General features: G+C 42.0%; 1 protein-coding gene and 1 non-coding gene across 4 annotated transcripts in view; one reads left to right on the top strand and one right to left on the bottom strand.

Moving 5' to 3' along the window:
* The window catches only part of ABCB1 (ATP binding cassette subfamily B member 1), a 102,087-nt gene that overhangs the window by 15,490 nt on the left and 62,795 nt on the right, over nucleotides 1–23,802 (bottom strand). The window contains exons 17-24 of one of the 3 annotated variants that reach the window (XR_014067456.1): nucleotides 22,685–22,861; nucleotides 22,017–22,163; nucleotides 20,697–20,804; nucleotides 17,626–17,703; nucleotides 14,461–14,544; nucleotides 7,876–8,079; nucleotides 2,306–2,395; nucleotides 980–1,120 (exon numbers count right to left, since the gene is read on the bottom strand). Coding sequence is in view for 2 of the 3 variants with exons in the window: in XM_081536506.1 (XP_081392632.1) it covers nucleotides 980–1,120; nucleotides 2,295–2,395; nucleotides 7,876–8,079; nucleotides 14,461–14,544; nucleotides 17,626–17,703; nucleotides 20,697–20,804; nucleotides 22,017–22,163; nucleotides 22,685–22,861 (1,040 nt within the window). In the remaining variant the exon portion in view is untranslated. Of the gene's footprint in view, nucleotides 1–979; nucleotides 1,121–2,294; nucleotides 2,396–7,875; nucleotides 8,080–11,969; nucleotides 13,304–14,460; nucleotides 14,545–17,625; nucleotides 17,704–20,696; nucleotides 20,805–22,016; nucleotides 22,164–22,684; nucleotides 22,862–23,802 lie in introns of those variants that run through there. The other 2 variants (XM_081536506.1, XM_081536507.1) reach the window with 2 other exon arrangements.
* On the top strand, nucleotides 15,354–15,426 carry TRNAK-UUU (transfer RNA lysine (anticodon UUU)). Its single transcript has one exon. It is a non-coding gene; the product is annotated as a tRNA-Lys (tRNA).

The following is a 23,802-nucleotide window of genomic DNA, read 5'->3' as shown; positions in this document are numbered from 1 at the left end:
TCGGACACAACTGAGCGACTACACTTTCACTTTCAAAGCAATAATTATCAAATAATTATCTAATCAAAGCACCAATACCAGTGATACCTGATTACAATCTTTTGGTCACAGTTATAAGAGCACCTGCATATCATCTGTCAGATAGAGGTTGAGTGGAAATTTTACAACCTTCTGTTGGGGTCATCCTGAGAAACCCGGAATGCATGCACAAATCGATGTCTAAATAGGATGCAAATATTACACTGACACATACTTCCAAGTTTCAATGATGCTGGTTTAAATATAAAACTGTGTCATCACTGATTCCAGTATGCTATCCAAGGGGGCAGCTCAGACATCACCAAATCAAGACACTCAGAAAAATTATACTCACTTTCCACTACCAAACCACATATTTTAACTGTATATTCAGTATTTTAGAAGGAAGTCCAGGCCTGTCTTCTGACTCAGGTACAATCTTCTGCATTTCACGGTGATGAGCCAGATATTCCCATAGAGCTTTCCTTTTTCATTCCTCAATTTCTCCAGCTCTTACCTTCTAATTCCTTTTCTCTTATCAAGCAAAGCCAATGTATCCTAGAATATTCCAGGGCTCTCAGAACTCAGTGCTCCATCTATTCTTTAGCTGCCCTGTTCAGAATCTTTTCAAAGGAACCAGGTACTTGACTCTGGGTGAGGCTTCTTCCCAAACACCCAAGCCTGCTGGAAACCCCTCGGTGAATCACAACCCCACCTAGCCATGGATTTGAGAAGGTCAAATGTGAGAGTCAGTACTGGGGAGAAGGGCAGATACCAATTCCCCAAATGAAATGGGGTGCTTTCAGAGTAACACACGGAGGCTCAGAGGCAAAACACCAACTTCTGAACCACCAAAATCTCTTCCTGAAGCTTCACAGTAAGGCCTCCTATCCAGGCATAAAGCACATGCACCTTGGTTTCATTTCTAGAGCCCGACTGTCAACCGGAGCCCCACACTTACAAGAGAACATCCTGAAACTCCATGATGCCTTGCGCCACCAAGTAGGCACCAAACCGGAAACAGCCAGCATAGGAGAAATACATCATTGCCTGGGTGATGGAAAATGTAATTCCAAAGACATGTGCTTTCCTCAAAGAGTTTCTGAAAAGAAGACATTCTGACATTTACTTGACTTTCATTTCTCAGTCCTTAAAACATAATCTTTGATGCGTTAGCAGTAGGGGATGGTGGCATAGCAGACAAAATGGGTTTCATTTCCAAAACACTAAGTTTGGTCCTCACATCTCCACTTCAGTGGAGAACTAACCACACCTCGAAGTGTTGAGGTCAAGGTAAAATAAGCCAAGGACAAGATGAAGAGTTTGTTAGGGGTTAATGCACTCCTTCCCTTCCCTGTACCTGTGGACATGCAACATACACGTACTCTACACTGAACAATCGCTCAACACGTGTTGACCCGAGACCAATAAGCTGCAGTGACGTGAAGGGCCACGCAGAGGTGCCAGGTGTTTTCCTGTCCTCGGGAACCCAGGAGTTGAGTTGGATTAGTCATACAGTGGAAGTTTACCTTGTTACATGTTACAGCAAGAAAGGAGGAGGCACTAACCCTCTAGGGGGTTTAGGGAAGGTGCCACCAGGGAGTTAACATGTGTGGTTTTGAGCCACATGGAACTGGGTGATGTGGGCACAGACTGGTGAGTGGGCCTGTTTCAAGCAGAGCAGCTCTGCTTCTGTTTCGAGTACTGGGATTTAAACAATTTTTTCCTATAAAAAGGCTCTACTATAAAACCCAAATCTGCTTCTTTCATCGTATAAGAAACAAAAGAGTCAAAGAGGTCGGGCCTGCTCGTATCCACGTCACTTTTCAGAGCACTCACCGTGAGTTCATTAAAGGACAAAGGGTCTGCACTGGAGACGGGTAACGAGAAGAAGGAAGGGAGGGTGTCCTCAGGAAGCACCACCCCCTCAAGCCTCACGGACACCCCAAATTCCACGTTCCACAAAGAACGCATTCCCAGCAGGATCACGTAGTAGGGTCATCACGCAAAAACAGGGTCAGAGTCATTCTCAATGTCCTCGCTCCCTCCTCTGCCCTCGGTTACCTGCTCTCACTGGTTCTACCTCAGAGATGTCCTTGCCTTAGGTCAGGTCCTGTGATTCCTCTCTTGCAGAATTACAACTGCTTCCCAATTGGTTCCCTTCTAGAAGTCTCTCCACTTACTCCCTACCTTCTGGTCAAAGTAATTTTCCTGAAAACAAACCTGATGACTGAAAAACTCCCCATACTCCCCTCCTACTCGTCAGTGGCTATTACCTGTATGGTACCTGCAAACTCTGGGCATACATATATTCAAACCTCTCCTCCCGAGTCAAAGAAACAACAGTCCGGAAGTTTTCTATCGCTTCGGTGGCAATCTGTAACAGAGAACACTCCGTCACTAAAGGTACAAAAGCCAACAGTGGCAATGAGTTGGAATTCCACTAAAGAGATTAATATTATATATTAAATAATATTTATTATGACCTCTGAATTTCTTTGCTATGGAAAGAGATACTAAGTAAGTTTTCAAATTGAGTTTTAGATCTGAAAAGAACATGAGCTAATTTAAACTCCTCTCTGAAGAAAGAGATTCTCAAGTGTCAACAGATGAAGGCTCTTACCTAAAGCTACATAGCTTAACAGGAGCCCAAGTAACCTGAGAACTCAGTATTTTACCTCTATTGAAGTGCTCTTTCTTCTATGATGGTCATATTTTAAGTTCATAATTATCATATATAAATTATTTTAATATCATTATTATCGCTATTATTAAAAATATCTAATGTTTATATTTTTCTCTGCATGATTATCATTTGAGACAACTAAAGAATATTTGGAAAATATTGAAAAGATAAAGGTAATGAAAAGTTACATATTGGTGTATTTTACATAATAGCTTACATGCTGTTATTTTCTAAAAATATACCTGTTTAACAAAATTGGGCTGAAGTTCTATGTTTGGCTTTACAGCCTTATTTTTTACTTTAACAAATATCAAGAGCCTTTTCCAAGGTTATTAAATGTATATATTAACAATGGGTTGTTTAAAGGGCCACTGAACAAAGCTTTTACTGAACAAAGTTTTCAATTCTTATTAAAAAGAATGCTGTGAAAACATCCTTGCATATTTATGTCCCTATTAAATTATTCTCTTAGACATTCTTAAAAGTGAATTAACAAGGTCAAAGAAAACAAACTAATTTTTAAGGAGTATAGCACATATTAACAATCTGTTTTCCAGAAAGTTTCTATCATTTGATTATGTTTTAGTTGAAAGTTAACTTCCAACAAGGCTATCTCATTTACCACCTTTTAGAAGTCTGGGTAAAAAGGCTATAGAAAATGCAGAAAACACCAGTGTACAATACAAAATGATATTTCAGCCTGCTTCAGCGTGGGACCTTAAAACATCTCTCTGTCTTGTTTTTCTCACCTATAAAATGAGGATAGACAAGAGGGTCTTTGAAGTCCCTTTTAACTCTAATTTTAAGACAAATAATTTTTAGAGATTATAAGTCTAAATTATAAATCAGTAAGAGAAATTACTCATATTAAGATGTTCTTCCTTTCTCTGGCCTCTTCCCTGGTCAGAATTGACACTAATACAGACAAATTCAATTATATGAGAGTGATTTATGGCAAAAAAATCACAAATCCAAAATCTCACTTATTCTTTACTAAATCCTACACCAATACCTAACTTCAAAGATAATAGTGAATATTTGATAGGACATTGTTGGTTTTAAAGACTACTGCAAAAGGCTACTAAAAGAAAGATATTAATGCCATATTCTTAAAAACAAAAAAAGTATTTTAAAAATAAAGTTAAAAATATTATATTCTGACCCAGCAGGCCAACAAGACTGAACTAAGTTTACCATAAGCTACTAACAAATACAGGGAAAGGTCCAGATTCAATTTATGTTAAAATATTTTATGCAATTATTTACATATTATAAAAATTATACTTATTTTAGAAAATACGAACAGTGCAGAAAGCAAAAAGTTAGAGGAAAAAATACACCTTCAGTCAAACCCTCAGAGATAATCGTTGGTAGAAACATTTTCATTGATGAGGCTTTTTTTTGCATTAGCTAAGAAAATTCAGCAAACTTTAAAACTGTCTGCTGAAAAAAAACAAGACTTTACTGTGAATTTCAATGTAATGATTTTAAGAAATACTTATTTTCTGGGCACATTTTTTTCTAACGCCAGTGTGTATTGTTTGGTTTGTAATGTCATCACGTTATACAGTGTGTGGACAACCCAATAAAATGAGAGTTCATGAGTTACACACCTTGAATAGTAAGTAAAATAATATAATCACTGCACAATCATCTTCATCTTGTCACACAAGAAGAAATTAGAAAAAGGCTTAATTAGTATTCTGCATCCTCGCAGCTTCATTTACTCCAAATTTTACATAGAGACTCAGTAACCACTATGAGGAGAGAGAAGTTGTAATTCAAGGGGAGGAAATATCAATAGCATTGGGTTCCCCTCAGAAACCATCATGTACTAAATAATTTTTAGGAATGCAAACAATATGCATAGGTTTCCTGAAAAACCTCACACTTCTCTTCCTACCCTTGTAGCAATTCAAGTGTGATTATGGCTTTTATTTCTAAAAAAGAAAAAGCATCTATACTATAAAAATGTTCATTCATGAATAATGTGACAGAAATCAATGGAGCAGAGATCACGAGCAATGTAGAGGTTTTAAGAGCCGGCTCTGACTTCACACAGTCCTGCTCTGCAATCCTGGACCTGCTCCGTCCTTCCAAGGGAAACCAACAGATACGGTACTGATCCCCACCTTAGTAGGGAAGACGGTCATTAATCAATAAACAAGTGGGAAAGAAACATCAAGTGCTGAAAAGTGTCAGGAATGAACTCAAATGTCAGGAGAGACCTCTCAGAAGAGCTATGAAGACCAGAGGGAACCAGCTTGGAGTTTTCTAGGAACTGAAAGAAGGCCGATGAGGCCAGGGCAGGGTGCATGAGACAGCAGTGCAAGACAGCGTCAGAGAAGTCATCATGGGCTGGGTCATGCAGAGTTTTAGAATCAAGGGTTGATTTTACTGCCAGTGTGATCAGAAGTCACTGGAGGGGTGGAGGTTAGCAAGATCTTATTTGTGTTTATAAGAGATGACTGTGGCCTCTGTCAGACAAATATAAAAACTGGACAGACAGACCAATTAGGCTGCTGCTATGTGACTTTGGGCAAGTTACCTGACTCCTCTGAATCCTGAGTTTTATGATCTAACAGGGTAATTCAAAAGGGTTATCGAGAGTATCAAGTGAGAACATGTAGCATTCTTAGCATGATGCCTGGTATATAGTAAACAATCAATAAACGGTAGAGTGAGAATGACGATCAGATAGGAGCTGAGTTTTACTATTTCACAAACTGGTTGGTGCAGCAATCACTTCCCCTACCTGCTTTTATCTCTCTCACGAACCACCACTGATTTAGAGCATTTACCTCACTCCCAACCTTTATCCAGAAAACCTGCTATACTCAGACATATCCTTTTCCATCTGCACCCCTTCATCTGCCCCACCTCCAACAAATTACCAGAGTCTTAAAGCTAACATAATACTTCAAAGGTGAAAACCTGTAGCTTGCAATGCATCAGCTTCCGACTGATCAACTTCCTACAAACAACCTAAACCTCCTCTCTGGGATGCTTTGAACACCTCCATAAACAATGACACTAGAAACAGTAATGCACTTTCTTTGTATGCACATTTTTTCATCTTCTCATTAGATGAATCAACACCATAGGGGAAAATCCCACAAAGTACAGGATTAAATGAAGCGACTGGTCACAGGACGGACTCCCTGCCAGGGAAGTCACCTGGGCTTGACCACAGCCAATGTCTAAGGGCCAGCACCATCCTGCTGGACTTCAGGACCAGGCCTCTGACTGCCCAAAGGGAAACCTCACATGAGGACTTTCTCCCCCAGAAAATCACTGAGAAGCACTAAAGCAAATCCAAAGAAGTTTCCTGAAGGAATCCCAAGGACACAGGGTACAAAAAGTCAGAGGAGATAGCAGGGAGGCAACGGGAAAAGTGTGAGTGCTGATAACCAACCAAAAGGACCCTTTCATCATCCTTATCGGTGAGGTGCCTGGTCCAGAGACAAAGTACCCAAGGCCACTGGATCTGCCCGGGTCACTGCCTTGACTCTTAGGAACCTTGGAGGGTCCACAGGTAGATGTATCCCTATCCTAGACGGTAGGCCTGGTTCTGAGGGAGCTCAGCTCTGACCGCCCATTTCTGCAATGATACAGATCATGTGATATCAGCAGACCTCTGTTTTATTTATTTTTTAATGGAGAATAACTGCTTTACAATGTTGTGTTGGTTTCCTCTGTACAACAACATGAATCAGCTCTAAGTGTACGCATATCACCTTCCTCCTGAGCCTCCCTCTCACCCTCCATCCTCCTCCTCCAGGTCAGCACAGAGCACTGAGTTACCTGTGTTAAACAGCAGCTTCCCACTAGCTATGTATCTTACACATAGTAGTTTGTATATGTCAAAGTTGTTTCTTAACTGAGGTACAACTTGGGAGCATGACTGTCTGGGTTTGGATCTTGGCTCTGAAACTTAGCAGCTCTAAGGCACTGTGGCATTACCTGCCTGTGCCTCAGCCTCACCTGAGAAAAGAGCTAAAAGAAGAACCTATCTCACAGGTCACCCTGAGGAGTGAAGCAACTGCCATATACGCATCTGTTCAAAACAACAACTCTACTCAAAACTCGGTAATAACTTAAATGAAGAAAGAATTTGACAAAGAAAGATACACGTATAACTGAATCACTTTGTTGTACACCTCAAACTAACACAACAGTGTCAATCAACTATACTCCAATATAAAGTAAAACCTTTTGGAAAAAAAAGGGGAGATTCAAAATGCAAGTCAAGCAACAATAACAAACAGGCAAGCATGCAACATGCTCCCCGCCACCCCCACCCCCCCCAGCAAAATGTGTTAGGATAAAGAGTAAACGGGGCTTCCCTGGTGGTTCAGTCAGTGGTAAAGAATTCGCTTGCCAATACAGGAAACATAGGAGACGCAGGTTCGATCCCTGGGTTGGGAAGACCTCCTGGAGAAGGATATGACAACCCACTCCAGTTATTCTTGCCTGGGAAATCCCATGGACAGAGGAGCTTGGCAGGCTATATAGTCCATGGGGTTGCAAACAGTTGGACATGACTGAGCGACAACAACAGACGCAAACACAAATAACATGAAGGGAGGAGGTGTAATGAAAGGGCAAGAGTGATAATATTTTAGCCAGTTAGAGTGAATACCTTTAAGACTTTTCAATATTTTAAAATCTCCCTCCCCACATCTACTTAAATAGTCCTCCTTCCCTCAATAAAGCAACGGATTTCCGCAGAAAGGGGAAGGAAGGAGAAAAAGTGATATGAAAACAATTATCTGTAACTAGAAAAGTCCAACAAAATTAGTCGTGAGTCTAAGAATTTGTTTTGCTACTTTTCTTCAGTTTGCAATCTGCTGAATAAGTGTCAGATAAGACTGCTTTGAGGAATGCTTTTATAAAAACATTCTCAGGGACCTCCCTGGTGGTCCAATGGTTAAGACCCCTGTGCTCCTAATGCTGGGGGCCAAGGTTCAATCCCTGGTCCAGGGACTAAAATCCCACATGCTGCAACTAAGTTCACAGGCCACAACGAAGACTCAGCACAGCCAAATAAATAAAAACAAAAGCCATCCTCAGAGCATAGAAAGTAGCCATGACTAACAGAACAATACTGCTTAGAATATTTTACTTAGAATACTTTACCCAGGTCAGAAATTTTATCTCATTTGACTGACCTTCCCAGCACCTTCCAGTTCTTTCTTATCTTTCAGGGCTTGTCCAGACAGCATTTTCATTTCAATAACTCCTGCTACTGCAATGATGGGTACAATTGCTAACAGGAGAAGTGTTAACTGCCAACCATAGATGAGGGATATAATAATGCCTGTGCCAAGATTTGCAATATTCTGGGTAATTACAGCAAGCCTGGAACCTATAGCCTGCAAAACAAACAGAAAACACTGTTAGAGAGACACCTTCCGATCATCTCTAAAGTCCACGCTTATGTATTTTCTTAGGGATTGTGAACATTCAGCTTTGTGAAAATCTCATCTCTTCGGTTATGACCTAATAAGTTAGTAGTAAAAGTTTACATGTAACTTTATTTGGTTTCCCAGATGAGGATTTCCATGACTTCAGAATAAATACTGAAAGTAGGTCAATAATTCAGAGTCCAATTACATATTTCTATCTCATTTGATTTTTTAATACCACAAAACTTCTCACTAAACAATGACACCATGATCCCTAATGCAAGCTCTGCAAATTAGCAAGATAAAATAGTCTTGACAATTAGGTTCAACTGGGACTGTTGGAAATTTCCAATGTTAGATGCATAACTATCCATAATTTAAGCCTAATATTGATTGTTGAGGGTATCCAAATATTTCGTGGCTTATTTGAGATGCTTATTGTGTTTAGAGGGCTTCCCAGGTGGCCCAGTGGTCAAGAATCCACCTGCCAATGCAGGAGACGCAGGTTTCATCCCTGGGTCGGGAAGATACCCTAGAGTAGGAAATGGCAACCCGCTCCAGCATCCTTGCCTGGAGAATCCCATGGACAGAGGAGCCTGGTGAGCTACAGTCCATGGGGTCACAAAAGAGTTGGACACAACTGAGCTAGAGCTAGAGAGACTGTGTTCACAAAAAATACACAGAGCTGAATGTTATGGAATTTAAATTTACAATACTAAGCAGGCACCAGAACCTTCAATTTACATGCCAGAAGGAGCCTGAAGCATAGCTGTCAGAAGCATTCAGTTCCAACTGAATGTCAGAAGTCAAAATACAAAGTCAATTCGCTTCACTACTCTACACTTCTCTCCCTTACCCTGGAAATGCCCCACAACCCCAAGCCTTTCCAAACTCCTGCTCTGGCCCATGTCTTATCAACTCTCCAAATTTCCTCTGCCTGAGTGGGGCCATTCTCAGGGAAACATTAATGATGGAGAACAGTCTAGAATGGTCATTTCCACCTCTGGGGCCTTGGTCAAATTTTTCCCAACTGCAAAATGACTAGGTACACTGATTAATAACCAAAGCTTCTGTCGGCTCTGAGTTTTAAGACAGAATTCTTTCCAAGCCCCCTGCCTCAATGTCAACCTTCTGAAATCATTTGAAATTTATGTTGGTATAAACACCAAACCAATAACTAGGGGGAAACAGTATTAAAAAACTACTAATAGCTCTATAATTAAATTCCATACCAAGGAATTGCACCACGGCTGCAAGAAACGGCATATATAACAGAGCATTTATTTTTATCTGATGCCATTACTGAGCTTATATAAAGGGAGGTTTAGCCATATCTGGCTTAAGTCAGAGTGGAGTGGCCTTTCAAACCAGCTTCGTATTTGCACATTTTCAATTTCAAAGTCAAGGGTTATAATCTGAAAAGAGTCTGTGGCACAGGCAAGATGGAGACTGTTCCTTTTTCAGTATCCACAAGCCCTACTCAGAACTCATTTCCCACAGCATCCGACTGAAAGAAGCACATAGAACATCCCCCAAGTTCTCAGCAGACAAATTACTCCAGTACCTAAGCTTCCATACATATAAATGTTTCACTGAAGATGGCAGCCAAGGCCACAGAAATAAGTAAAATGGATCAAAGATGCTTCTTTAATGTACGTGAAAGATGATCCAAAAAACCTAGAACCTTAAGCTGGTGGGGAAGTAAGCCCCTTGGCATAGTATGATTAAATGCTTCCAGTGACATTGCACTGCCTACTGTTCTTTATTCTAATGACACATTCACCATCCAAATATCTATTCCTCATACAGAAAAAGAGTTTTTAGAACACTCCACGGGAGAGCATAGATTACTAGAAGCCAGAAATTTTTCATTTCAACAATGAGGAGAAGGGTAGGTAACATTCTAAAGCCAGAGCCCAAGAGTGAAACAAGGTTAGGACAAAAATGCTTTAATATCTGAAACTCACGAAGTCTCTCCTCGAAATCTCTCCAACTCACTACGCTATCACATTTTTCTACCACCTTTTCCTCTTTCTCCCTCTGCTGTTATTTATTTCCTCCTCTGAGCACCATCATATCGCCTGAAACCCAACTTTAAAATATGTGAGTTTACTAGGAAAAAAAAAAGCCTATTTCCCAAACCTCCCTTTGAAATTAAGACCATTTCATCTTTTTCTCATCCACCTTCTCCAGAAATTTTTTTCTAAAATATATAGTTCTTTTGACTTCTATATGGCTCTTATTTGCTTTTTTCCTCAAAATTCTAACCCTTCTATGAAAATTAAACAGCCCACCATTTCATAGGCAAAATATTGAGATTTTTGAAAGAAAATAAAAGTTTTCTTCTGATTTATGATTAGCAGGATTAAGCAAGCTACTTACTCAAAAATATCAATACCTCGGAGAAAATCATTGATGGTGAAGTTAAATATGAAAAAATTAGATAAACGTCATCACTAACTATATACACACAGACTTGAGTTTGCCCTGTTTTACGTGGCAATGATTTTTGACAGCATTGCTTGCCTAACGTATTTATATATATATATATATAAATTATACTACTTCCTACTGTAAAATAGATACACACATGTATATGTATATATGTGTGTATGTATTCTGTATTCGAGCATGCTCAGTCGTGTCCAACTCTTTGCAACCCCATGGACTGTAGCCCAACAGGCTCCTCTGTCAATGGACTTTTCCAGGCAAGAAAACTGGAGTGGGCTACCATTTCCTCCTCCAATGGATCTTCCCAATCCAGGGATCGAACCCATATCTCTTGCATCTCCTACATAGGAGGCAGATTCTTTGCCACTTGGGCCACCTGGGGAGCCCCGTGTGTGTATGTATGTGTATACATTTATACATATACAACACACATATCCACCATCATAAGCAGGTCAGTTGGTGGCGTGGAGGGGATTCAACTGTCCTCTCTCAGCCAATTTGTGATAACAGCTATTCTGAGCTTTCCTGGTTCTGGTGAAGCTCCCCCATCTTCTTGCCTCCTCTTCCCTGGTCTCTTTCAGCTACTGCTTTACACTCTGGAGAACAGTTCTGACTCAGAGTGGCTCCTGCTACTGGGGCCGTGACAGTGGGAGTTTGGGATGCCTTTGAGGAAACAAGTGAGAAGCAGACGGCTGACGCTAACAGGCAATGAGACAGAATGGAGTTCCTGGATGTGGCCAAGGGCCCCGCCAACAACACTGCAGAGGGGACGGACTGAGCACAATTCTACAAATACAGGAAAGGCCTGACCCCAGAGGAACTTATGAAAGCTTGACTCCAGAGAATTTATGAAGGCCTGACCACCAGCGCGGCATCCAGGCAGCATCTGCTCAACGTTCAGCTGCAAGGGACCGAATTAGTGGGCTTCCTCCAGGATGAGTCCTCCACACTAGATGGGATGTGGGGCATGTGTGTTGGTGGGAAACACCTGAACACACATGGCAACATCTCTGTGAAAGAGATACTGAAGTTATGGAAGCAAAGTTTAGCTAGGGAATAATGGCTTCGGAAACTTCAGGACACAATTTGTCCGAGAGATCATTATCCCCAGGAATCGCCCTTCCAGGGAGCCAGCACAACGGATTAACCCCAAGCTTGTGGATGGAGTTTCATGCTAATTTATTTATTTATTGCCATTCTATATTTTGAAAGTTATGGGTATTTACATTTATGAAATTTTACTCTTTTTTTTTCCAATTGGAGGATAACTGCTTTACAATGTTGTGTTCATTTCTACTGTACAATGTCAATCAGCTATCATCTTAGGCTAGCTTAAATTAAAACTAAAACAGAGTAATACTTTACATCTTCTTCTACCTACCACCCCATTTCTCTGCCCCACTTACCAGAAAGTCTTATAATGATTTGTCCAACTGTGTCTTATTCCTCTTTCCCTCTTGGTCTGAAATTCATTCCCATCAGGCTTTCATTCCCGTCACACCATGGAAACAGGTCTTGTTTGAACCATAAGCACTTCCACATGGCTACAGCACTGTACAGTGTATGCTGGTCTTGCATGCTTATCAGCAGGATTTGAGACCCTTGACTGCTCTCTCCTTACAATGCTTTCTCATGTTGTTCTAGGATACTGCCCATCTCCCTCAACAGCCAAGTGTTCTTGCTCTTCTTTACTGGGTCATCCTCGTAGCTAAGCTCAGACTATGCTGTTTTCTCTATCCATCCTTGCTCGCTTGGCTATCTCCTCCCGACTCATGGCTTCAAAAGCCACACATGGGCTGAAAAATCTCTTAATGCTTATTTCCAGACGTCTCTGCTAACCTCCAGACTTGCAAACCTATTTGCCATCAGGACATCCATCTCCCATCTACTGTGGGCATCTCACATGCACCATGTCCCAAACACAACTCTTTTCACAAGTTTCCTGGTTTCATTAAAAAGTAATTCCATTTCTTCAGTTGTGCAGATCCAAAATTTTGGAGTCATCCTTAAATATCCTTTCTCTTACATCTTATAGCCACATTCAGCCAGTCAACAAATTCTGCTGGCTATTTCTCCAAACTATATCCAATCTGATTTTGTCATCACTTTCACTATGACTATCCTAGTCTAAAACACTATGTTCCCTCCCCCTGGATTACTGCAATAATCCCCCTGCTTCTCCCTGGCCCCTTTAGCCTATTCACACAGCAGTCTTCAAAAATTTCAGATCATGTACCTACTAAGTTCAAAACTCTACCATGGTTTCTCATATAATTTGAGATATGCTGCTGATCTCAACTTACATTTCCTTCTACTCCTTTTATTCTCAGCCATATTATCTTCCTTGATGTTTTAGGAACAGTTGTGGAAATAAAGGCTCCAGGAGCCTCAGGGGCTTTGCACTTGCTGATCCTTCTGTCAGAGAACATGCCACTCTAGACATCTGGCATCATTCTAGGGCTGGCATCACTCCTTCCTTCATGCCTCTTGAGTACGTCACCATATCACTGAGACTAAGGCCTTCCTCCCCTACCATGCCCTAACAGCGTATTCTGCAGCCATTTTTCCGATAGCACTTATGACAATCTGACAACCACTGAGGACTCCATAAGGACATGATTATTGTCTGTTTAGGAAGTTCAAAGTTATTCCAAGTGATGTTTACATTCTGTTCTATTAGATTCTGTACAGTTTGCCCTAATCTTCAATTTCTGTTGATGTGTTTGCTTTAAGCAAAGATCTGTATTAAAACAACAATGCCGAAGATTTTAGTGATTTTATAACTCTGTATGTGCTTCCACATTCATAACTGAATTTATTCTTACAGAAGCCTCATGTATTAGTTAGAAGAAATGTAATCATAGTACTCATACAGAAAGATTAAAAGCTAAAGACTGATATGGTTCAATGGAGGTAAAGACATGGCAGATATCACATGCTTCCCCTGCCCAAATTCCACATCATCCTGTCGATTTTTGTCATAAACAGACCAGGTGGCACTAGTGGTAAAGAACCTGCCTGCCAATGCAGGAGACATAAGAGATATGGGTTCAATCCCTGGGTCAGGAAGATCCTCTGGAGGAGGGCATGGAAACCCACTCCAGTATTCTTGCCTGGAGAATCCTCATGGACAGAGGAGCCTGGCAGGCTACAGTCCGTAGGGTCACAAAGACCCAGACACGACTGAAGCAACTTAGCTTGCACACATGGTGCAGTTAAAGAAGAAATTGTCACTTTACCCACCAATCAAAACCTGCTGGTTTAATAGTTCTAGTTATATTAATTAAAGAGATTCATGTAGTAGCAGAATTTAAGTTTTGTAGTCTGATAAAATTGTTCCTTTTACCCTTGTTTTAATTTTTTCATGCTCTTTTCATTTCTTTCAACCTTTGTCTAGATTTTCTTCCCTCCCCTCTAAATTCAGTGCCCCTAAACTTTCTTACAACAATTACACACATTTTTTTCAGTAGCAATTACAATTTTCTGGGGATTAGCAAAGCATTAAAACAGACTGAAAAGATAAAAAAAAAAAAAGACTGGACTTGCATGATACAATGATAAATACTTTCTTTTTAAATAATTATCCTTCTACATGTATTTAGACAATAGCATGAATAAGATGGAAAATAACAAAACAAAGCTCAAAGTCATCACTGTTATAGTGATACAGTGTATGATATTAAAGATGATATCTTTTTTATAATATTTTTTCCATATAATACTTCCGTATAATTCCAGATAATACTTTTTTCGTAAGGCACATGATATATTGCATAGGTTAAAGGTTTAACATTTTCTAAATGATGATGAGAATTAACTGTAGGGAGAGAATTAGTTTCATGCTCAAATTCTAAATGGCCCATTAGGACAATCACAGCAGAAAAGAGGCTGTCATACCCCTTTAACTTGAGCGGCGTCGTTGGCAAGCCTGGTTGTCAATGCTCCCGTGGTGTTTTTAGGATCATCGAACCAGCTCACATCCTGTGGCAGAGAAACAGATTTCATTATCTTAAAGCTTGATGCATGAGACCTTCAGCTCAAGAGCACTGACAGGATGCCCTTATTCTCCTACATTAAGCACTTAGGATTTGACACTGAATAGATAAGAAAGATAAGAAAGGGACTTAATAAAGTCATAAAGAGATCATTTCTCAAAAAAAATTTTTTTGAATGCCTACTCTGTTCCAAACATAATTGCTATGTGTTGGACCTATTCAACACTGAACAAAAATGATGGAGTGGCTGCTTTCATGAAGCCCCGATTCCAGGGACAGAAGCCACAAATTAACATACACCATGCCAAGGGGTAATAAATGGTAGGAAGAAAAACAGAATGGGGTAAGAAGGAAAAAAAAGTGGGAGGAGGCACCACTTTATAGATTGGGGAGGTGAGAGAGAAGGCCTTGCTCGGATGACATTTGAGCAGAGACCTGAGTACAGAGAGGGATGAGAGTATCTGGACAAGGAAGGAACAGCATGTGCAAAAGACCCGAGGCAGAGGCATTTTTGATCTGCTCACATACAAGCAAGAAAGCATAAAGGTCGTCACCAGCCTTAAAAGCACCTCTATGTAAATGTACAGAAGCTGCCTCTTCCTCAGGACAGACCTCCATTCTCACTGGGCTCTCCCTCTTCCCTACCCCCATATCCACTTATGTGAGCCAGTGTGTATAGAGTAGACTGTGTATGGGGAATGAAGTGAAGCTCCAGGAGATGAGGTCTGGGGAGGTAGTGGGGACACAGAGTTTGTGACTTTATCGGCAAATGCAAAGATTCCAGATTTGGGGCATTCCCTGGTGGTCCAGTGGCTAGGACTCCACACTTTTATTGCTGAGGGCCCAGGTTCAATCCCTGGTTAGGGAACTAAGATCCCATAAGCTGTATCACGTAGACAAAAAAAAAAAAACAGATTCCAGATTTTACCCTGAGAGATATGGGCAGCTTTCAGCAGCTTTTAAGCAGTGAAAGTGAAGTCACTCAGTCGCATTCAACTCTTTGTGACTCCATGTACTGTAGTCTACCAGGCTCCTCTGTCTATGGGATTTTCCAGGCAATAATTCTGAAGTGGGTTGCCATTTCCTTCTCCAGAGGGATGTGATTTAACTTTTATCTTGGAAGAATGATTCTGGTTCTTGGGCAATGAACCTAGTGGACTAGGATAAGGATTGAGGCAGTGAGATGGATTAGGAGGCTGTTGTAATATCAGACAAAGAAGAGGAGACAAGGACAACTCCTAGGACTTTAACCTGAGCAACTGGCAGAATGGAGGTGCCATTTAGTGATATTGGGGAGGTCTAGGTAAGGAGTAAGCCCTTCAGCGAAGGGTCAGAGGGTGTCCAAAGCTCAGTTTTGGAGAAATTTGGTATGAAATTCTTAATAGACATTCAAATAGAGAAGTCAAATAAACAGCTGACTAAATGAATAAATGAATTGGGTTTAAAAAAAATCAAAACCAAACAAATTTATAAAACCACTTACACTTTTAAATACAAAAATACTAAAAATATTGTGAGCTTGAAGTCTCAGTTTGTGTCTGTTACAAAAATAACTGAGGTCCTAAAAAGTTATCTCAATTGTACTGCTAAGTCGCTTCAGTCGTGTCCGACTCTGCGTGACCCCATAGACGGCAGCCCAACAGGCTCCCCCGTCCCTGGGATTCTCCAGGCAAGAACACTGGAGTGGGTTGCCATTTCCTTCTCCAATGCATGAAAGTGAAAAGTGAAAGTGAAGTCGCTCAGTCGTCTCTGACTCCTAGCGACTCCATGGACTGCAGCCTACCAGGCTCCTCCATCCATGGGATTTTCTAGGCAAGAGTACTGGAGTGGGGTGCCATTGCCTTCTCCGATCTCAACTGTGATTTGCAGTTAAAGCAGCATTTATCAAATATTTAAGAAAAATCTAATTATAATGCATTATAACTTATCATAGTACATATCCATTTGCTTTTTTAAAATTGTTAAGTGCTTAAGTGTCTCCCCCGATTGGAACATAACTGCCATGTATACAGGGACCACTCTGACTTGAAGACCTTACAATACCTAGCATTATGCCTTGTAAGCAGAAGGCACTTAATGCATGATGGCTGGACTGAATAATTTGTGGAGGGCATGACACAAATCCTCAGCTCAGCTTCCAAAGTATAAGAGGCCTAGGAGTTGGCCTACGGCCTGGCAGGGGAATGGGGCAGTTAGCCCTGGGCCCAGGCCCTGAGTCTAATTCGGATCTCAGTTATAAATACTGTCTGACTGAAAATCCTGACAAGAGGCCCTACACCAAACAGTGCTCTCTCACTCACTGGACTTGGTCCTGGCTGTGTCAGTCCCAAGCTAGCAATCCCCATAAACATGTCTTGGTTTTAAGCGGCAAGGGGTCACCATGCTTATCAGCCAGGGTTCAAATCCCACCCCATTCCCCCAGGTATATCTGAGGCATTCTTCTGAAGTATCACTGTATTAGTGATTTTAAAATGGAAAGTTACAAAGTCACAGGAAAAATGTGCGTGATTGTTAAAGACACCTTCCCCTTTGAACTGATCTGCTTTGAGTGACATGCCTAGAACTCCCCTCCCCCTTCCCCTAAGAAAACATTCTCATCCATGTGTTGTCAGGGTCTGGAAGGTGCCCAGTGTGAGAGACCTAAGTCATTATCAGCTAGTAACACTGCAGCTTGAATGAGTCTATCAGTCAAGCCCCAGCAAAGAAACCAAGCATCAGGAAGTGGGCCACGGGGATGACTTTTGATCTGTGGAAAGAAAGGGTTCAGAGGGCACTTCTTGGCAGGAATAAACACGAGCATCATGGGTCTCCCGGGGAGAGAAGGAAAGAGAGGAAGGGGATGTGGGGGCACGGAAGAGCGCTTCCATCTCCTCTGCCTACAGCTGCTGAGACGGAGGGTGGAGGTGAACCTGCCTTGGAGACTCCATCTGTCTCGCGGGGACCCTGGTCCCTGTGCCCACTCCCAGCAGAGCAGCCAGAGGCTCACTCTACGTCACCCGACAGCGATCCCACCGCCTCCCCACAAGGCACAGGGCACACCTCCTGGGCACCATCCCCGACAGCATACCTGTCTCAACATGGACCTGAAAACCATGTATCGCAGCCGCCTGGTGAGGATCTCTCCCGCTTTGCCGAACGTGAAGCCCTGTGAAGAGTGACACGCCACAAGGGAGAAGACTGGTCAGACCCGGCCGCTGGTGACAGCACAGGAAAGGGACTTGGGGTCAGTGCTGAGGCAGGACACCAAAGTCAGAGAGCCCGATGTCAAGGCCTGGCGGCTCTGTTTCTCAAACAGCACACCATGTGCGTGGCCACACCACCAGCAGAGCTGGGAGGATCTGGTTTTGAAATCGACACTGCTGCTCCCCACCCAGCGGGCGGGCCCATCGCGGATCTACAAGAACGTGGTTCCTCTGTCTCCCTTCCCACTCCTGCTTCTCTCTCTCAGGAACCAGGGTCTGTCACTGAGGAAGCTGGGGAGTTCTTCCCAAGGCAAGGGGGATTCGACTCTAACCCAGGGGTTTATATTATGAATCATCCCAAGCAGGAAATTTTTGAGAGTGAATGGGGGGTGGGGGAATGGTCACAATTACACCAGACCTGAGGTACAACCTGGAAAAACAGGAATCTGCAGCCACTCCAGCCATAAAAGGTGCAGAGAACAAAGATATTAAATTTTTTGTTTCCAAGTTAAAAGAAAAGCAAAAGTCTAGGAGAGAAATAGGTTGGAAAGGAAGGCTTACTGGAGAGAGAGTTTTCTGCACTGATCTCCCCCTTTCCCCAAGGATATGACCTATGCCTGGGAGGAGAGAAGAGAGTAAGATGTGATTGTACGGCCATGCTGGGCCACATCTGGGGAGGAAGGAGGACAGACCCTCGTTCCGGGAGCTTGGGGATATATAGGGCCAGACTGATGCACTGTGCCACTTTCTGTCTGGAGCTCCGGGAAGGGGAAGTTCACAGATGGAGCCTGCCACACAATGGCCCAGGGAGAGCAAAGTGGAAATGGCCGGATGGTGCATTAGAAGAAGGGAAGCCCTAGTAAGAGCCCAGAGTCTCCTGCAGCATCTGAGACATGATGGAAGGCAACCGTAGCTCCTCCACACTCCCAGGTGGCAGACTGGACATCATCGAGAGAGAGAGAAGAAACACGGGCAAAGAGCCCAAGTGAAGAGAAAGCGAACTCTTCCTCATGGTCCTGATCAAGGGGGACAGCCAGGCTGGACCGTGTAACTGCAGGCCACCAGCCCCTCCGGTCACCAGTGTGAAGTAGGGGGGCAGGGGAGGTGCACAGACCAGTGCCCCCCACCCAGTGCTGCAATGCTGCGTATCCTCTCTGCTAATACACACCAAGCCAGGGACAAGGGGGAGAGAAAGAGACCCCGGATTAACTGAGTTGAAGCCTGCAGTTACCAAAATGATTAACTTTACTAGGAAATGACCGGATGAAGGTTTCCCCTTATTAAACTGAAGGAATCCTCAACTATCCTGCCCACTATGAGAATACTACTCTTGTCATTTGGTTGAGAACCAGCCATTGATAAGTATGTCAGAAACATCTCTACAAGTCCCCAGGACAAACTTATAATTACCCCTTTACAGAAGAAATGGAGGTTGAGGAGGCTGGGAAGTGGCCAGAGGCTACAGTTCTAAGGTGGCCGAGTTGGAATCTGATGTGCATCTAAGAGAATCTTAACCAGAATGAGCACCCAGAGCCTGGACTATAATCCCCCAGTGAACTCCTTCCTTGCTTTTCTAAATGAGGGGCTAACACCATCTAACATCACGTTCTAATACCATCGTTGACACAATGCCACCTCTGCACTTCTGAGGTCCTGGAATTCAGAGCCTTTGTTCTCACCTTGGTTTGCCAGGCAAGCCAGGCTCCATTCTCCCTGGGTATCACTGTGTGACAAAGGTACCACTTTAACTGCCTTTGCGTCACCAATTCAGATTTCCAACTCAAAGCCTATCCCGCTCCAAACTCCTTAACCAACTGCACCCTCAGCAACCTCTACATTCTCCCAACTTTTCTGGCATTAATACTTGGTACGACAATCCTGTATACAAGTTAGAGTGTCACATTTATTCCAGTACGATCAGATTCCCCAAAGAGACTTGAAGGACTCAGTAACAAGAGAGTCAAGGGTTTGGGATCTCCTATCATGTCCAGAAAAGTGTCCTGTCTATTCAAAATATATAAACATGCTCACACCATGCAAAATAAAGAGATCTATTGAGAGTTCTTTCTTAAAAAATTACATGTCACTAACCATTCATTCATTTAATAAGTGATTATACTTATCATCATCTCACACGAACTAGGAACTTACCTCTTTTCATCATCAAGAGTCAGCTACCGTTATCCCCATTTTAACAGATGAAGGAACCAAAGCTTACACAGTTTAAGTTATTTACTTGACCAAGGACACAAAATTAGGAACTGGTGTAACTCAGACCTGACCCTACACCTAGCACCAAAGCCCATACTGCCTTAGCATGCGGAGCTTCTAGAGTGCTTAAACTCCTGGCAATTTCATTTCAGCCAAATGATCTGCAATCTGTAAAATCTGATACATTACAAATGCTTACTACAGTTTTTGTTTGAAGACTGACATTCTTCCATCATTAGAAAGGTTCCTTCCACTTCAGGAAAAGAATGACAAACTCTTCAAATATTTTTAAAATCAGTGTGACTGGCTTGTGGGGCTCTAAGGTTTGTTCTTGCTTTTAGAACACTGGAAGATACCTGAGTATCAGAACCAGATGGCAGTACTTAAATATCCAAACATATGTCCACAGCTCCCCTAGATCCCATTTTTAAAACCCCTGCTTTTACTTCCAATCATTGTGTTACATCAAATACTCTCTGTTCCCTCTGACTTCATGAACATTTCCAGTCAGGGGAGAAGGTGGGAGAAGGAAGGAAGCAAGGGCTCCTTCCCTCAGGGTGTAAGAGGAAGCCAGAGAAAGAAAACATCTTTGATTTAAGTCAAGGAAACCGACTGCTAAGAGCCCGGTGACTAGAAGAACGACTCCACTAAGAAGCAAATCACGCAGATGTTTAACAAATGCCCCTAGCTGGGTAGTGATACATTTCCCCAAATGGAAAAAAACAATGAAAACGCAGACACTTACCTGAAGGAAAAATGTAATAAAAGAAATAATTCCAAGGATTAGAAACAACAGTGAAAACAAGTTACTATTCTGTCGTTTGGTTTCATCATCCTCGTCTCTGGTGAAAATCTGGCAAAAACAATATTTAAAGGGTTTTCAGTACCACTGAAGAAATCATTCAAAGTCTGACCCATTTTACATCTAGTTATAGTATTTGGGGTCAAGAGGGCCTTAGCATGTGGAGGCCAGGCAGGCTTCCCGAAGGCCAGACTTAAATGGGGCAGTATCGTGCCTTCCCTAGGGGCCGAGGCCCGTCATTCATTCATTCATCTATCCAACTCTTTCTCTGCTCATATTCCTCCTTGAAGTAATGGGTGCTTCAAGTCAGCACCAAACCCACTACCGCAGAACTGGGGACAAAGACTCTCTTATTCCTCTGATGGGAAACTACATTGTATGGCAGTCTGTTGTTTCACAAGCTGACATTTCCAACTGTCCCAAGGTGTCTGGAGACACATCTACTGATGCGGTTTTGGTGAGCCCAGGAGGTGAGCTCATATATTCAGCCCAGGTCTCTCTGAAGAAAGGAGGCTTCTTCAGCCAACCTTCTTTGTAGGGTGGCCTGTTAGATAGACAGCGGGGAACTACAGCCAGCTGACCCAGAACCACACTGGGAGACCTTGGTTAAAAGAGCTAAACAGGATGCCTTGGGCTCAAAAAGCATGCAGAAAACAACCACTTCACAGGGAAAGAAAACCATCATCCTTCACACTGGGCCAAAATCTGACTTGGGAGATGTAACTTTATGGTTGAAAATGCCATCATGAAAAGCAGGTGCGACCAGTATCTGTCAATCTGAATCTTTTGCAAGCTGTCCCATTTGTTTTCATCTTACTGTGTGGGACGGACATCCCACAGAGGCCAAGTGCTCAGCCCCATCACGTCCTGCCAAGCACACGAGTCAGAGAGTGGCTCTCCTTTGAGCTGGTGTGATGAACACGCGAGGAACCCTCTCTGGACACCAGTCACAGAACTGTTCCTGAGGTTGACTCAGAGTCCAATGATGGCAGGTAGGGGACAGTCACCTAGTCAGTTTCATGGACTATTTTCCAGGGATCTCACTCCCAGGGCCCTAGGATAGAAACTAACTGCCCTGACAAAGGAAGTTTTGAAAAATCAGTTTTCCTGTCACAAATAAAACTTCTACTCCTACATCTTCAAGCTGTTATATGAAGATGCAACACATGTTTTTGTGGCTTTTATATAAATTTACATATACAAACAGTTCATTCTTTAGTCAGGACTCACAGGTAAGTCCCCCAAATGAACATTAACACTTACTCCTATAATCCTTGAAAATATGACTGAGAATGCTGGTTGCAGAGCTCCATTTATAATGGCGCAAAATACACCAACCACAAAATAAGGCCATTCAGTTATATTCAGCTTCAGAATCCTCCAAAAGGAAACCGGAGGGACACTTTCATCCTGGAGAACACAAAATATTACAACAAACTAGTTAGGAAAGTAACTGATCTTAATGGATTTAACTGATGTACAGTTCTTCTGTATGCACAATTTTTAAACAAATATATCTTATTCCTACTTCCTTATCAATTGATGGCTATGTAACTGTTTTTAAAGAGTGCTGACAGATTCTGTTACATTGTGCCTTCATTTTTTTAAAGAAATACATGATGATTCCATAAATATTTAAGTCTCACCTGACATCTGGAATGTGACAAGCATATTTGTAAGGATGAAAGAACAAAAATGTTTGTATTTGAAGACCCACTATTATCTCTTTACATTATAAACTCTAATTCTAAAATTCTTATCTTATAAATTATCATTCATAAATTCCACCTTAGAGTTAACATGTTGAGATCTGGGTCTGTGGACCAAGCTAAGGGACAGGACAGGGAATTCTGGATAACCCTTTCTTGCTCCCACTCCTATCCCAGCCTTAGCCCACTGTTAAAGCCATCAGTCCGCAGCCTCCTTTGTACCAAAGTTTCTTCTGTAGTGAGCTTTCTGTCCTGGCTTTGGGATCCACGGATACTCCTGCGAGTTGACTTTCTTCTGATTAGACTGGATCTTAAATCTTCGGAGGATGTGTACAAGTCATCAATTTTACTTCGGGCTTCACCAGGGGTATTTTCTAATTCAAGTTCATTTCCTTTTGTCTAAAATAAACAAGAAATATGCATAAGTTGGTTAGGTGGAGTTAACCAACAAAATCTAATTGCTGAACAGCAGATATCAAGGAAAATGGTAATTTAAGTCCTTATGGGAAAGGATGAAGTGGAACTGCCATTTTTTTGGTGTGATTATATTTGAAAATTAAAACCATTAGATAAGGATCCCCATAAACTATGCTGAAACAACATGGCATCCATTCCAAGTATCTTATCTAGTCACCTTCTTTGTGTGAGTGTTTTTAGCTCAATCAGATTTGCTTTGGACCAGGGACATCAACACAAATAATGGTGCAAGTCATACTGTGAGACACAATGTTTTCAGTAGACATGTCAAAAAAAGTAATAGGCAAAGTTAATTTTAATTATATATTTTATCTAACCTTTCATGTATCTAAGATATTAGATTAACATGTAATCAGTGTAAAAACTTTTTGATGTATCTTGCATTTTTCTTTGGACTAAGTCTTTGGATTCTGGTATGCATTTTCAACTTACAAACACTTCAATTCAGATTAACCACCACTAATGTGCCCAACAGCCATGTTCGGCTAGCAGCTGCTAGAGTGGATACTGCTGCGGCTGCTGGTTAGTCACTCAGTCGTGTCCTACTCTTTTTGCAACCCCATGGACTGTAACCTGCCAGGCTCCTCTGTCCATGGAATTTTCTCAGCAAGAATACTGGAGTGGGTTGCCATTTTCTTCTTCAGGGGAGCTTCCTGACCTAGGGATTGAACCCAAGTCTCTTGCTTGGCAGTCAGATTCTTTACCACTGAGCCACCTGCGAAGCCCTTACTAGAGTGGATAGCTCACTTTTAAGCCTTTTAAACTTACCTTTCTCTATCCTTCTTCATTTCTCTCCTTTCAAGAGGGAAAAACAAAATCTAAAACCTGGTGTGATCCTCAATCCCCCTGCTTCTCACCCAAAA

Source organism: Giraffa tippelskirchi, chromosome 10 (genome assembly GCF_054371585.1).
Source record: "Giraffa tippelskirchi isolate mGirTip1 chromosome 10, T2T-mGirTip1v1.2.pri, whole genome shotgun sequence".
Lineage (NCBI taxonomy): Eukaryota > Metazoa > Chordata > Mammalia > Artiodactyla > Giraffidae > Giraffa > Giraffa tippelskirchi.
This window is presented reverse-complemented; position numbering and strand designations above follow the sequence as displayed.